Below are 17,254 nucleotides of genomic sequence, written 5' to 3'. Positions count from 1 at the left end.
GGTCTGTTGTCCATCAGCTCTTATCCTTTAGTACATGTTTGTTATTGCTGCTGCTACTATGAAACTTTATCCTCCCATGCTTTGTTTGGCCCATAGACCACAGCTTGAACACACCTCCACTGTCTGGAGCCCACACACAAATTTAACCATTCCAAACACTGAAAAATTCAAAGCAGAGCAGCTTTGTGGGTTAATATAAACTACTTGCAAACTGGCCATATAACTGTGGTAGCAGTCAGTTATTCTTACTAGTGTTTTATTTCCTTTGGCAATTGTACAGTGGATTGGTTTTGGTTCATTGTGGTTTAATGCCATTTTTGAGCACATAATGGCAAGCTTTCTCACATACCCACATTGGTTTCATCTGAGACTCAAACCCCTGTTTACACAGTTGAGATATGGGGGAGCTGTAATGGCAAGCACCTTGAACCACTTAGCCACCCAAGTGCCGTTGTACAGTGGAATAAACTTATTTCACTGTCTTGACTGATCTATCTTCCTACCAGTCTGCAGTCTATATCTTTGTGTGTTTTAGTTTTAATACTATCATACTTTTGCCTTTATCATTTGGCTTTTGCTGTCTCTTGCTTAATATGAATAGTTTGCACATAATCATCAGAAGAGGTTGCTGCAGTATGGTGGATCAAACTCACAAATATTGCTATCTCGCTTGAACTAGTCAGCAGTTCACAGTCTGCAGTATGGATAGGTAGATAGGTAAAGTGAGAAGCTCACAAATGTAAATGGATGTCACAGTTAATTTATAGAAGCTTTATCTGTTTGTACTCAAAAACTAACCAGCAGAATGGAGCACAGCTGAGAAGTAATGAAACTAATCCATTATATCCTGATTATTTCTCTGTGTTTTACTCAGCAATCTATTTTTTGTGTACCAAATCATCACAGGTAATTTCTTATGTGCAGACTGAGACTGTCAATTTATTTCTTCCATTTCAGACTAATATTCCTGCTTTTAGGCGAAATGACATGTGTGTACCCAGAAGATTTAGTGATTTCCTTGGTCTTCATGAGAAGTTGTGTGAGAAACATGTTCACCATGGATGCATTGTACCTCCAGCACCAGAGAAAAGTGTACTTGGTATGACCATAATAGAATAAATGATTAAGTTAATGAGGTTGTAACAAGATTGGACTAAGAAATATCTACAATAATCATTAATTACTGTTGTTCAAACGTTAAAATATTATGGTTTTAAAATTTGGATTTTCTTTCTTATGCTGGTAATAGAAGACAGGTGATAAAATTAATTCTGTGAATAATAAATAACCAAGAGAAAACATAGGACAGGGCTGCTAAGCCTAAAATATTCTGCATGGAAAGTTGGCTTATGGATGATAAGAATCCATTGACCAACAAAGTTATAAGTGGATATAGCATTTTGCATTTTATTTTGTGTTAATTTATATGATCGGTCATACGTTCAGTTGTTAATTCATTTTTTTATTTTCTTTATTTTCATTTTTTCTACAGGTATGACAAAAGTAAAAATGTCTAAGGAGGAATCTGGTTCAGCAGATTTTGTGGAGAAAAGAAGAGCAGCTCTGGAGAGGTGAATAATGTTCTTTTGTCATTGTTAAGGTGGCGCTCTACAGTTTCGTATTTTGCATGTGGTTAGCATTTTAAAGAAAAAGAATTTCCCCAGCTTTCCTCTCTGGTTCTACTGGCTATTTAAAAAAGACCTTGTATATGTTAGGTATAATTCAATGAACCTTTAATTCCCTTTATTTTGGTGTATGATTGATGGGTGTAATATGGGTTATAGAGTATACTTCTTGGCCTTACTCCAGATGTGCACCTTTCAAAAAAGTGCTAGCTCCACATGGTCATTTTCACATCCTGAACTTAAGAGGTAAATTGTATAAAAAAGAGCTGATAACTTTTTTAACATTTTATATATTTGGTAATTCATTCTTTGCACTTTCAGAAGCTGGTATTGTCTGGCAAAATTCATTTTCCCTATTTTAATAGCTGCTAGGGATAGTGTACTTTAGACTAATTCAGGCTGATGTTTTAGCACAAGGGAGCAGTCATTTTAGTTAGCAGTGTGCTTAGATCATGTACAGTTTCCAAAAGTACAGTATCCAAAGAAATATCGTCCACATTACATTAATGTAACATAGAGGTATGCCAGCATTCTCTCCACTGTGCATGTTTTAAATGCAAACAAATGCATACCTTACATACGTAACTCTCTCAAAAGTACATAATAACTGGTGAGCCCCCCCAAGGGTCGATAAGTGATTTTGCCCATTCCTTGAGCTGCTTTTTTATAAAAACTTCTATCAAGAGTTGTATCCCTTTCACTAGGACAATTGATCATTTACAATGTTAAGTCAGTATAACTATAATTTCAGGTGTTCTTCTTTATCTGGCTACTGCAAAATTGAAAACCATTTACTCTGTACCATCTGAATAACATTAAGATAGATGTAAATGAAAGCAAATTGCTTTCTAAAACTTTGAACAAAAAATTGGTTGAGTCGAAGAGATTTATTGTTTCATGCCTTTATCAATCACAAGTCCAAATTTCTCAGAGCCGTGACAGTTCGTTCCAGTCTCTCAGGCATTTTGTCCTGGGCCTGAAATCAAAGTGTGTGTTAATGTTTGAAGGTCTACAGATAAATTGCACTGATTATCACCATTGGTGTCTTCCTTTTTCTAAATATTCTCTGTGATGTGTTGTGCATATGAGTCTTGTAAATGTGATTTCATTTCTTTGTTGTAGTGGTTGTTTACTAAAATAAGTTTGTCTATACAAGAGGCAGACACAAACGAATGGATGATTCCATTCACTTCACTCTAATTGTTGTCTTTCTTGGATGGCTTTGTAAACATCAGAGATTACCACAGGAGTTGTTGGTCTCATATTTGGTTCATATATAGAATGATGACATTATCCACAAAACTAAGTTTACCTCACTTGATTCACTGTGTTAATATCATGATCTTCATTATAATGCAACTTTATATATAGTGATTTAACTTTTTTTTTTAATTAGTATGCTACTGAGTAGATGTACTTATTTTTAGGTCAGATGGTTCCATAATTGGATTTTGAATTCAATGCTTACAAGAAATGAAACTTTAATATAAAGAGACTGTGAGCACTCAGGGAAAAAATGTTAGTTTATATGCTTTCACAATTCTAGTCATATTGCTATCATGTCTGCAATGTGGCAGTTTATAGTGATGTCTAGCACTGGGGCATCATGCTGTAGACATGTAACATCATGTCCCACCCAGTCACATTATCCTGATACCAGGTCAACCATTCCTCATACTATCCTCTTATTGCTGAGGACCAAGCGAGGCAGCTGTTAGTGCCATTTTTATAAATCTTTGGAATGACTCAGCCTGGGTTTGAACCCTCAGCCTCTCTCATGCAAGGTGGTTGCTCTAACCACTTAGGCCACCTTAGCAGTCTATATGATTTGTAATGTAAGTTTAACTTGTTTCTTTTCATAATATTTATTTGGTAAACTTAAAATATCACATGTACAGTCTGGTACATACAAAGCAAAGAAACAATATACATGACAAAGACAATTACCTTATGCTTTCATTTATCTTACATCTTAGTCAGAATGCCACAACTATTAGCATTCTTTGCTCAGAACAGGAGCTTATGAATTTAGTGTTTATGGTTATCACTCTGCTGTTTCATCCTTTTACAAACCATATTTAATTCAGTTGGTACAGTTGACAACCTGTGAATCATTCCAAACATACACTACATTGTTGCCTTTTTTTCATATTTGTCCCATATTTTGGACCTGAATACAGGTGTATGTTTTTTATTGTTAAAAATCCATATTTTTTAAGTTAAAAAAAACTTAAATTGTCTAGTTTCTTACAATCTTTTGTTTAGAATGGGCACCAGATTCCGTTCAGAGAGTAAATGTATCACATGTACATACATGCCAACCATTACGCTTGGCATAATCGTTATGCTTTTTTTCACTAATTTATGCCTTTACGTGTAAATGTATTTGGATTATGCATTTTCGGTATATCCCCCTCCCAAAAAAATTAATAATCTGTTTTCTCATTTTTTATTAACAACCCATTAATCCCGCCGGCCGTATTCTAGAAAAGATGGCTTCTGTGTAACTACAACACAAAAGTACGCTTGTCTGTAGATTTGCATGCACTTTCCTAAAAGTATTATGTTCTATTTATAGCAGCTGCCCTATTTCCAAGAAACATGCTGGTTTCTACTTTCAACTTTTGACCTTGGTTTCTATTTATAGAGCTGTATGGTTTAGTTAGGAGAGAAGAGACTGGTTTTCTAACTTTTAATCTTTGCTCGCAGATTCTTTGTTCTAATTTATATCTGGTACAGATCCAGCCTGAAGGTATTTGGCACTAAAAGTCAAGTCAGATTTATTCTAGTCGATGCGTGTGTTAGAACAAAAATATTTTTCAAATAATTTCACAGATGGATTAGGAAAAGACAAAAAACCAATTCAGAGATGAATACATGAATTACACAATATAGCGTTCCATTCTAGGGAAGCTTCATGCCCCTTGCAGGATATGTGGAAAGGATTTTATTATTGGTCATGGTGGGATAACAAAGAAACCTCGAATTAGCTCATTTAACTGACTCCAATACTAAGGTAACTTCTTTTTTACAGCAAAACTAAATTGCGGACACAAATTTTAAAAAATGCAGCGGCGTTATCTACTGAGTTCGTAATAGAACACGGACTACCTTTAGCAGTAGAAGACTGCATTGGTCCTTTGTTCAAATGGATGTTTTCTGATTCCAAAATTGCAGAAAATATGCATGTGCAAAAACAAATCATCTAATATTGTTAGGTGTTTAGCAAAAGATACTTCACTTAAAACTGCAGAAGCCATGAAAATTGTGCTATTTTGTATTGCAACAGACAGGAGTAGTGATTATGACAAAAAAGTTGTACCCAGTCTGTGTAAGAGACTTTGACAACAAAAAGGGCAAAGTCAGTGTGCTCTTCTTTCATTACCAAAATTAAACAGAAGATTCCACTGGAGAAAATGTTTATCATTTGCTTGATAATGGTTTGAACAAACATAAGTTGGCAGAACTGTATGGGGTTTTCAGCTGATACTGCATCAGTGATGACTGAAATTCATAAAGGAGTTGAATTCTACATTTTGAAAAATGTTTCTATCATTGTATATATCAGGTTGTCTCTGTCATATGATGCACCATGCTGCAGGAAAGGCTGCTGATAAATTAGAAGAACTCCTGAAGTATCAAGTTGGCACTTTACCTGTACTTCATGCAGACAGAATTGGGTTTTTTCATCATATTTCCCAGCTAAAAGACCCAATAACTGGAAGATATAAATATCCTCTTCTTTGTCAGGATATGAAAGGAATAGTGGTTCTTTACCGTTCTAATGCTGACTGTGAGAGATTGTTCAATATTGTTAACAAAAATAAAACTGAATTCAGATCCAGGCTCTGTAACCCAGCATTTAGTACTCTACTGGTGTGCAAAACACTCAAAGTCTCAGATGGTACAAAGTGTTTTGAAATGCAGTATGAGAGTCTGTAGCTTTTTAAAGCTCAAAGTGTTGAAAACTTGAAGCAGTAATTGATGTTAAAAGTTCAGAGGGATAAATAAATCATTTTGTATGTATGCTTCTTAAAGTTTTATCATGTTATATGTGGATTACTTTTTTCTGCTCGGATTACTCTTTTGTCCACTTTGATTACACCTTTTCCTCACCAGGGGTTGGCATGTATATAGGGATATAGAGTTCTAAAATATGATTTGTTAATTCAAAATGGAGGCTGCCATGCCAGCTTTTAACCACCATACTGGATTGCGCAAAAGCAGTTGCCACCACAGGGACTCATTAAAAAGAAAACTAATGGTAACAGTGAATGGAGGGCTGGGGGGGCGGTACATTGTTACTGGTTGGGCCTCCCGCCATCTGTTCGTTGATGGATAATCTTAATTTTCTTGGTAACAAGCCCCTGTGATTGCTTCTATCACTGTATCTCATCTTCATAATATTCACCTTCTAGTCATGTTGAAAAGGAAAGCAGTAGATTCAGAATTTTCTCCAGCAACAAAAGGAAAACAGAACTGGAAGGACAATTATGCTGTTATCTTTAGATTTGTGAAACCATCTGATGGTTGTAGATGTTGGAAAGAGTTACATATGCATTAAAGTTTTAAAAATCAGTATTTGTTCTTGAAAATCAGTATATTTTGTCATAAGCAGTTAGTATTTTTGTAATCGGGGGTTGGCAGCTATGCTACTGTTACCAGGGGAGATAACCTCTTCTTTCTAAAGTAAAAAGTGGAATTTTACTCAAGTTTGTTACATTACATTACAATGTAACTAGGATAATCCAATTGAACAATAACCATGATTGACGTGGATACTTTGTAGGTTTCTCAAGAGAACAGCTGCACACCCAGTTCTTCGCATGGATCCTGATTTTCGTGATTTCTTGGAAAGAGATGGTGAGTTGCCCAAGTCTACCAGTACATCGGCTCTTAGTGGAGCTGGTGTGAAGAGGTTTTTGTCTAAAGTTGGTGATGCAATGGAGAAAATTTCTTTCAAAATGGATGAAAATGATGAGGTATGCATGTTTTTTTTTCTGTCTTAGTGTATAGTATGTATATAAATTAGACTAATTAAACAAGAATCAGATAAATAGTTGCTATGATTTTTTTGTGTGCAAAATTGCTTTTCTGATCTAAACTATTTGCATTCATAAATCAAGGTCTTTCTTTATTGGAGTGAAAAGCATGGATACTACTGGAATGAGAAATCTAAGGGAAAAAGTTGTAAAAGATGCAGATTCCATACATTTTTGGTTAACACTAGTAATTACCACACTTCATGAAGCATTATATTTACATTATAATAAGCACATAAGAAATAGAGTGAAGTATTTGGAAAAGGGTTCCCAAACTGTATCACATACAAAAAAAGACTGCCCAGTTTACTGTGAAACACTTTTAATTCATTTGGTTCTAATTTTCATTGGTGAGCCAGACCATGAATTTAAAGTCATCAAACAAAATATTTACCAAGTTGGCATTCTACCACCACCAACCATCGTAAACAGGTAAAAAATGCCACCTATGTTTTTTGCTTTAATACTATGGCTATCTGTAGTACTGAGAATATTAAATGTAATTAGGAAAATTACATGCATGACAAGGAACAAAGAAACTGACAGATTGATTGATTACAATTTAATTCAAATGCAAAATTTAATGAATGTGAAAACTTGCGCTAGATGTAATGACTCTACCCAGTGTACAGTATAGTAATAAAAGCAGATTTACACACTGTGTCCTTAATTACTTCCCAAAGCACATAATAGTCCTATTTATGAGTACATGTTTGCACAACGAACTGTTATTTAAACAATCGGCAGATTAGTCCTGCTTTCTCAAAGTCAGTTTCAGTCAGGTTTCTGAAGTGCTACTTTGTCATATTCGGCAGATTAGTCATGCCTTCTCAAAGTCCATTTCAGTCAGGTCTCTGAGGTGCTACTTTGTCATATGTGCAGATAAGCCATTTTGAGTGAATTGGCTTAAAGATAAATATCTTCCATTCAACTGAGACCTGATCTGAATGTAGATCTCCACTGTCGTCTAGTTCGTTTATCTGATTATTCACCTGTCGTAAATGAAGTCGTACATTATAACAATACTTTCTGCACCAGTCATCACAATACATACATTAATAAAAACTGCTATTCACCCGAATTTCATACCACAAGGTCATGGTCACCCAGCACAAAGGATTCCCATGCAGGATGTTGAAAACTTTGTCATGGTTACAATCATTGTTTTTTGTTTCAAGCACCTAAACCCTAATTGTTGAGAACTTTATGCCAGATAATACTCTTTAAATAACTCTGAGAACCTAATTAAGGTTACGTAGTGGTATTAAATGTGTCAGCTCAAATGTGTGGAAAAAGAAGTCTGGATTTTATTTAAAATCTCACATTTACACAATGAATAACTAAATTACTCAACTAGTAACTGCAGAACAGATTAAACCTGTTTGATTGCAAATGAAAATGTATGTCATTAAAGTAGTGAACATGCACAGACATTGTTTTGGGTGGGTCTTTGATTTTTTGTTTTTTTTTTGCAATGATAGATTGATAAAATTTGGTACCACAAATATGTATTTTTTACCCCAACCATGAAATTTGAAACCCAGAAAAATAAAGAGTTTTACATCATTTCAAAAATTTTAACTGCTCATTGAATCCCTTTATATGCATCAGTTATTAAATTTATTATTATAGAATTACAAACTGCCAGACTTACAAACACAGACCAAGGTGTCTTGTGTTCCAAACAAGATACAAATTCTGTTCTTACTGAAACCTTTCATTGGTAATTATTCGTTATATTGTGTGGCAAGACCTCAGATCTAATAAATAATTAGTTTTAGACATAATTTGTATTTCCTTTAATCCCCCTGTGGGTTCAAGGATGTAGAATAGGCTTGATGCACCCTCCTACAGGCCAAAAAAGATGATTAATGGAAGCAACCATTTTACCCTGTGAAGGACTTGAACTTTATAAAAGTGTCCCGTTGTTTATATAACCATTTTGACTTTGTTATTGTTATGCATGCCTTTTGAGGGAAGCTTAAATTTTTTACTCAGTGCTGTATAGCCAGGATTGTAATGATGTGCCATTAAACCATATAACATGTGCACATACACACACACACACACTACGTGCCCGCCCACTCAGAATTGTTTCATATTTCTTACGGGATATTTGAAATGCATTCACAATATAATGAATGCATTGTATAATGCATTAACTTAGCTCAGCAACTTTGCATAAATTACTGCCATTCCATTATCTGCAGGTACATCTTGTTCACATGCTCATGATTGTTCTTGATGTGACTGATAATTTCTAGATAGTTGAGATGTTAATTCATTATGTCACATTAAAGGAAAAATTATTCTTTGGTCTTAACCATCCTAAAGTGGTTAAACATAGGGTTTTTTTTTCTGCTGGCAGCAGCTGTGGTGTGAGCAGTGTTAAAGTTTTGCATTAAAAGTTCTGGGTTAAAGTCTTTCTAAGTCATTGGGAGATATACATCTACGTACAGATGCAAGTGGATCACCAGTTTTGGTAGAACAGTTGCTTTCTAAATAACATCTAGGCCTCTTATCTTAATATGGTCATGCTGACTAGAATAATGGAGTTGTGATAAAAGGTAATCAGGTAGATGAATTAAGGCATTTAATAAATCACATTGTTAAGATGACTAGTTACCACAAAAGATTAAAGAAACAAAATTTTCAAAATATATATGTCTGTAATGTATATATCAGTGAACACTAAAAAGTATTTTTGTTCTTTTTATTGATTTACACATTTCTGACACAGTGTGTCCCATGCATATATAATATGTATACTTCTTGCTTCTTAGTTGTTTTATTGCACTGAAAACTCTATAGGCTACCTGCATGTCATAGCTCATAGGTTAGAAATCACTGTCTCAAAAATATCTAGTTCCTAGATCACCAGTTGTGTTAATTTATTTTTTCTTGCAGACAACATTTGGTGTATGTGTTTTCTTTGAAAATTTGCGTTTTCACCTGTGTAAGCATGGTGAGATAGAGCAGTCACTTTTCCAGTGGCTTCTCTCATGATGTTGTCAGCAGCAACAAGATTAGTCAAGTTTTTCAGAGCCAGGAATAGTGATTATTCAGACAATCATATGGATACAGGCAAGACACCTTGTTCCATGGAACTCATTAATAGAGATGTTAATTGTTGAAAAAAATTGTTTCCAAATTGATTTCTCTAATATCTTTGGTCATACTTACTAGTTTTACCTGTTGGTATATTGATGACAAATTTGAACTGCTGTTGTTATTTTTTTCTTTTTTAATGACTTGCTTGCTTATGATTTTACACTGACAGCATCAAGCTTGAGCTGCCAGCTCATGATGTGGGTCAGTTCTAGTTGCAACATTAAATGTGGCTATTAGGAACTTAGTACATACCCCTATAACTAGTTATGATAACATTTCACAAGAAGCACTTTGGTATCAAGACATATCATGTCTTAATTTTTTAAAAATAGTAATATGCCATCCAATAAGGCTGTAATTACTAATAAAGTAGGAATAAACTTTTGACAAACATTTCATAAAAGATATAAAACCTAATTTGACTACATTTGCCAAGAGAACATGCAGGGAAAAAGGCCTCTCAAGTTTGTATCATTGATGCTTAGGAGACATTTAAGTGGCTGTTGTAACAAAAGAGAGGAAGAGACAAAAACGCTTTTTTTTAATTCGTCTTTGTTTTGTTGCCATTTAAATGTTGTAAATATGATGCCAATCTGCTATTTTTTGGCTATCTCTTGGTACAATTACTTCTTTTAAAAATTGATTTTGATTAACATAAGATTTGTCCCCTGAATGCAAATCTACTGTCATAGGAGGAAAAAAGCATGACCGATAAATTATTGAGATTTATCGACTTGCAGGCATCTTATTTTTTCATACATAATTTGGTTGTTAGTTCCTTTCATAGTTCACATAAAAAGTTTGTTTTGTATTTCCATAGCTGTACATTTATCAGTTGCATTTTGTAGCACAAAGGTTTCATTTCTTTATTTTTTCTTCAACATTTTTTAATAGAGTTTTCCTAAAGCTGTGTAAATGTGTTATATGTATATGAAATGAAACAAATGTTTTCTGTCTGCTTTTGTGCTTGTTAATGTATTGCTTGTTTTTTTTTATGGGTTGGTTTTTAATGGCACCTTCAATACATTATTGGCTATATCATGCCAGTGAAATGGGAGCTGAATGCCTTGCTGAGGGAAACACTATGGCAGCCAGCATGGCTGACCTGGTTGAGAATTGAACCAACAAGCCTTGGGTTACAAGTCCTGCACTCATTTTCATGTTAGGAGAGATTTTGCCTCTTTTAGCAAAAATAAACATAAGTGAATATTTTATAAAAAGTTAAATAAAGCCATGGCATAATGTCTTGTGGACAAAGCAGAAAATTAAAACACCTTAAACATTGTAAGATGAAAATAACCTCCAATACAGTAAATATATTTTATAGTTGTTTGACTTATGTACAAATACAGTTTAATTTTACAGCATCTACTTTTAGAATATTTGTATTATTTAAGAAAAAGAAAATTATTTTATCTTTACATCCTGAACAAAGCAAAATCTCAAACAGGATGTCGTTTCTGTTCATTCTAAAACTCGCCTTGATGCGATTACAGAGATTCTTACCTGCTGAAACAGTTCTTCTCAATCACCATTGCAGTGCTCAAATATATTGTTTTGAGTGATTAGTTTTATCTCAGGGAACACATTTCCTTCAACATTTTTATTCCTAGAATCATGGTGATGAGAGTCACATCATGATGCACTGTTAATTAGAAAAAGATGTAAACACTAGTATTGATGACAGTCCAAATTTTAGTTATCTGGGAGATCTCAAAATAATGTTATGACTGTTTTGTTATTGGAATAGTTATTAATACACATAATTAAAGGCACAGATTTATTTGGTCATATTTGACATGTACAAGTACAGGTATTAAAATGATCTTTATTACTTCCCCTTATTAATTTCCAACTGCACATGGTCAAATTCAGCATGTGCTTTCCCCCATAAAGCAATTCAAAGATGGAATCGTTGTTCATGGACACCTTCTGAGTGGGTTATTGATTGCTATAAAAACTTACTTGGAAAGCCACTATAGGCTAAGAAGAAGCATAAGTAATTTGAATGTCAAAACCTGTGCTTTTTTGAGAATCATGACAGGAACTGATAGGGTGCCAACTGATATGCAAAAGGCAATGTCAGGCTCATAATTTTCTTCATCCAAAATATTGTCATCCCTTTTGGAACAACATAGGCTGAAAGAATAGCTTGAACAAAACAAAATAGCTTGAACAAAACTTTTCATTTGCACCTCCAACAAAGGTGTCCAAGTTTCTTTTCAACTAAAAGGTGATCAGTGTTGTCTAAAACTAGGAAATAAATTCTGTACATAGCAAGATTAATACTGCACTTAATTTGGTCTCAAGTCCAAAACAACAAATTGTATTTGTTTAAATGTTCATTATTCTGGTACGAAATGTAATTATTTTTAAAGAACTGTATAAAATTTAATGAGGACAAATATGGACAATATGAAAAATATGGACAATATATATTATAACAGAAAATGCTGTCAACTTGTGCTGTTTATTACATTCAGCAATATTATGCACAACAGGTATCATTGCCATATACTTTATATATTCCCATACAAGTTCAGTTCAGCTGCAAACAACATAGTCCCTGATCTGCCACTGCAAAATGCTCTGGCTGATCAGAGTGTTTATATTTGTTTGTTATACTGATTATTTCTAACAAACTGCATAGACCCAGATTTGCCAGCACATTATGCCACAACATATGTTTGGTTTGCAGTTGTACTTAGCTTAAAAGTGAACATATATTGTAGCTCTTGGTTTCAGCAATTGTATTATTCTGCTCTTGCCCAAGGACATAGTGCACTTGTGCCTACCTTTAAACTTTATTTAACATAATTTTTCTCAGGAAGTACTAACAAAATATGTATATTCAGCATTTGGATGTCTGTGCAGTTGGGTATTTGAAGAAAAGAAAACTAGTGAACATGGGTAAAATCACGGCCAAGGACAGGGAGCCATGTATCCTTGTGCATGTTTAAATTGGGGATGAAACTCCTGTATGAATCATATTATTTAGTCCCTTATTTACCTTCCAAAATGTTACAGTATATTTGTTCAGCTGTAATTCTGGAAGAAATTTATTTTTAGCATCTGTTTTACATTTTTTATTTGATAGTTAATGAATTACGGGATTAAAAGATATTTCAATACTGTGTGTATTGATGTAATTTAATTTTTGAACCTTTAAAATTGGAAATGGTAAAATTTATTGCTATAGAACCTACCCTATTATACAGCAGTAGTTCATGCAATGTTTATTTATCACAGTTCTCCACCGAGTGGCTAGGTTTCTATTTTCATACTTACTTTTGCTCCGTTGTGCCCCGCTCCCCCTCTGACCAGTGGGACTATGACATGGAGGTAACTTTGATGTTTTTCATTTTTAGCAATATTGTTTTGTTATTATTATGTTTTTTTAAAATATTTGCCAATATTGTTTCATTATAATTTGTGTGTGGTATGCTCTTGTTTGGGTCAGATCCAAGTTGCACAATATATAGAAACATATCTGCAAAAGCTGTCACATCAATTAGGGACCATGTAATAAATTCAGTTTCTTGTCATCATTAACTGTAAAGAAGGAACTAGAACATGCAGTGTTCTGCTAATGCATTAATGGGATTTTCATGAAATTTCACATAAATCCAAACTCATTTGTATTACATGTTGAAGTTAGAGCAGTAACAGGAAATTGAACTTGCACAGCAGAGTTTTCAATGTCTGGAGCAACAGAGAAGGTGATACTTAATCCAGAAAGAGACTGGCACAAACACATTAAAAAGAGTCCATTTCATCTTGCTAATTATGTGTTGTAAACTTTGTCATTTCATTTTGTCTACACAATTTCTTTTATTTAAGTTTTATTTTTGGCTTAGAAGAAGTTCAGCCCCTCCATGCTTGTGTCATACTATCCACTCTCTTCTACTAAACATATTTTGTGCTACTAATAATAGTAGCAAAGCATTATTCTTGCTAGAATGGGTATTAATCCATTAGGCTTTCATGTAAAGTTTATATCAGGGGAGGGAACTCAAATTTAGGTAAATAACTATAGTTCATTGTAGTTAGCCCATTTATATATTTTTCCACTAATGATAATACTTGAAAGAACAAAAATAGAAAATCCATTTAATAGCAAATCACCTCACAAATTCTTAATATAATATTTCAAATATTAATGTAAATTCTCTACTGAAATATAAAGAAAATTAATGTCCAGTGATATAAATAATAAATATAAAATTAGTTTTCTTCACCCACCTGAACCAACAGTAGTTTCAGTACTTTGCTTTTCTTAAAAATCAGTTTGGTGCAGATAACAACAAATTAATCAAGTATTGCTAACAGTAACCTATTAATTGTAATGGAACAAATTATTCTTCTTGTTTGATTTAGGCATTAATGTAGTTTCTTCCTTGAGAAAAATTCATTTTTCAGATTTATCTGGAGATTGGATTTCTCCATGAACAAAAGTTTTTTTAATACCTTAAATTTTTATTAGGTAATATTTTTCCAACAAGAGTGAAGATTTTATTACATTTTGTCATGAAATGAGAAGATTGTTATCTCAGAATTATAGATTATTAAATTGCTGGAGAGGGTAATAAAGGCTAGAGCTGGCTAATGCTGAAAAAAAACAAGTTTAGAAATTTTGAGTGTCATTTAAAAAAAAATGTATTACCTTAACTGATATTATGGTGGCATATGCTTTTGACAAATGGAGTGTTACATAGAACCTGATTGTTAGATTTGCATTTTTCAGCATACTTTTTTCAGACTTGATTTTACTTTGCTTGAATACTTTGTATATATGCTTTTAGATAGTTTTAATGTGTCTGTGTTTCAGTTGTACTAGTATTTAGCTGAATGTTTGAAGTGAAAGAAAGTCTTATAAAACTTACCAACATCTTCTATAACTGTGGAATGAGGCCCAACAAAAAACATCATAAATGAGTGTTTCCAAGCCATCAGATATGTTCCCCAATCATATTAACATTAGGGATATAAGCCTACTACCTCACAAATCCAGCCCATCCATAAAAAAGTGAAAATAGTCTTATCCTATCTCATTAAGACAAATGGCAATAACTCTTGCTCATTACCTCCCTTTGCTGCTGCCAGATGTTGCTAGTTTTTAAGCTTCATTGCTGTACTGATAACAACATATATTATACCTCCAACAATCCAAGCTATCTTTGTGTCAAAATTGGACCATCCCATCCAACTTTTTAATTTGGATTTATTGTTTTGGACGATCATTCTCCTACAGGATGTAAACAGTATTTTTACATTTCATTCCAAATTTGTATGATTTTGTCAGCTTTACGAATTTTGTCTGCTAAAGTCCACATTACAACAAGCTAGCGTTACACTCGTGGTCACATGAGTTACTGATACATTTACTATTTTCACTTATTCCGTTATTAGAGAGGGTTGGTTTTAGCGAGTTAGTAACATGCTAAATTGCTAATTCATGCTTTGTTTTCTCATGTTGTTTCTGTAAAAATGTCAACTAGATGCATGAAATACAAAAAGTTCAAATCAAAGGAAGACAACTATGAGTCATGTATTGTATGTACTAAGTGTACATCATCCATGCAAATTGTATACTACATGGACAGAGTAAGTCTGAGCTACATTGGTCTAGAAAGCAGATAAAGGGAAGAAAAGATGGAATAAGTCAAGGAAGGATGATGTTGATGTCCTCAGTATGCATCCACAGATCTGCCAACCATTACGATTTTGCTGTAAGTCTTAAAAAAATTACCCTTAAAATATGAACTTAACATCATAAAAGCAAAAATTACAGTTGCCGAAAAATCTGGATAATTGGTTCATCCGTGTTTGATTTGGATCCCGGTTTCATATTAGAATTAGTGAAATTAATCAGGGAACCAGATTAATTTTGCAGCAGCACCTCAGATGCTTTAAACTGCATCTACTTGTTCATGTGAAGCTTCTGTAAGATGAAACTGTTGATTATAGAATTTGTTTACAAATGGCATCCAGCAAGTGTTGCATTTTTAAGACAAAAGGGACAATAACCTTTTGAAAAGTGTTAATAATCAACACAGAAGAATAAAAAGAAGATTTAGATTTTTGTGAATAAAAGCTGGAACAGTTACGTTTGTTTGACATCACATGCCAATTTGAATATGTCTAGTGGTGGGACATCTGTTTGATGTCATTATGTGAAATGGATAAAGAATTTCCAAGAATTACGTCAAGTTGAGAGATAGCAACTAGCCATTGAGTTGCATAGGGTTTGGAACTAAAGTTTGTACAACTGTATTAGTGGTAAATAAAGTCGAAGTGTACTTTACAAACTTTTCAGTTAAACATAATGTTTATCGATAATTTAATTACATTGTCTGGCTTTACAGTTACAGTTTATGATATTTTGTTACACCTCACTGAAAGCTAGTCAGTCTTATGGAAACAAATCAACTGCCTTACCGAGATGGACTCATCGGGTTTGGCAGGTCTGCATCCAATGTCAACTCCACTGCAAGTCTTGGGGGGGGGTGCTGCTCACCTCACCTCCTCCACAGGCAGTTTGTTGCTTGCAATCATCAGCCACAATAACAACAGCGGCAGTGGAGGAGAAAGATTTTGGGATGGTACAACCGTCCACCTTTGAAAAGATGGATCATCTGGTCCAGGAAACAATAATGCAGTTATTGATAACAAGCCAGATATTACCTTTATTTCCCTTGTTCACTTCCACTCCTTTTTCCAACTAATAGTGGGAATGACCCCCAAATTTTAGGCTACCCACTTGGCATATGTCCCCCGCATGTCAGAGCATGTTCATTGGGCCTGTAAGTCCATACGCATATGTTTTGTTCCAGATCCATTGGATCAGTTTCAAAATACAGCCTCGCAATCACTGGCTGCCCAGCATCCCAGGATGGGGACATTTTTTATAAAATGGTCTGGCCAACTAAGATCAATGGGAATCTTGGTGACAGATCCATCTGTTTAGCCATCCCATCATTGACATGCCCATACTGTGACAGAGATTTCAGTAAGAAATCTTTCTGCCCTTGGAACGACCAGTACCAGTGATAGCCGAACAGTCTTCTATACTGCCAACCATATGCCAGGCAAACTAGGTGACCATTCCAGCAGTGCCAGATTTCATAAGTTAACTGCTTATCCATGTGCGAGAGTTAGTGACATTTTCAGATAGGACAGAATTGTCACTGATGCCACCTGGTGCAACTTATCTAGAGCTACAAGCTGAACCAGACTAGGACTGAACACATAGTGAGTGTGCCAAAGCTCCTACAAATCAGCTGTTCTCAGATCTTACCATGGAACAGACTGAATCTAGCTTCAGGGTCGTTGTCTTGGAAATATATAGCGTGTTGGCAACTTCAGAATGCCCTCCACTGCCTACCACTACTCAAGACTATAAAGTTAAATTATTGGCAGACTTCAACGAGGAGGAAGAGAGGCCATCTGTTTGACTCTTTTATCAATCCGTCAAAA

At 34.3% G+C, this 17,254-nt stretch overlaps 1 protein-coding gene across 1 annotated transcript in view; it reads left to right on the top strand.

Moving 5' to 3' along the window:
• LOC149800899 (sorting nexin-2-like) overlaps positions 1-17,254 on the top strand; it is a 69,879-nt gene that overhangs the window by 22,081 nt on the left and 30,544 nt on the right. The window contains exons 5-7 of the mRNA XM_089954962.1: positions 958-1,099; positions 1,493-1,571; positions 6,415-6,607. Of these exons, the coding sequence (XP_089811088.1) occupies positions 958-1,099; positions 1,493-1,571; positions 6,415-6,607 (414 nt within the window). The remainder of the gene's footprint in view (positions 1-957; positions 1,100-1,492; positions 1,572-6,414; positions 6,608-17,254) is intronic.

This window comes from Sinohyriopsis cumingii, chromosome 4 (genome assembly GCF_028554795.1).
Source record: "Sinohyriopsis cumingii isolate HCF-2022 chromosome 4, ASM2855479v2, whole genome shotgun sequence".
Taxonomy (NCBI): Eukaryota; Metazoa; Mollusca; class Bivalvia; order Unionida; family Unionidae; genus Sinohyriopsis; species Sinohyriopsis cumingii.
This window is presented reverse-complemented; position numbering and strand designations above follow the sequence as displayed.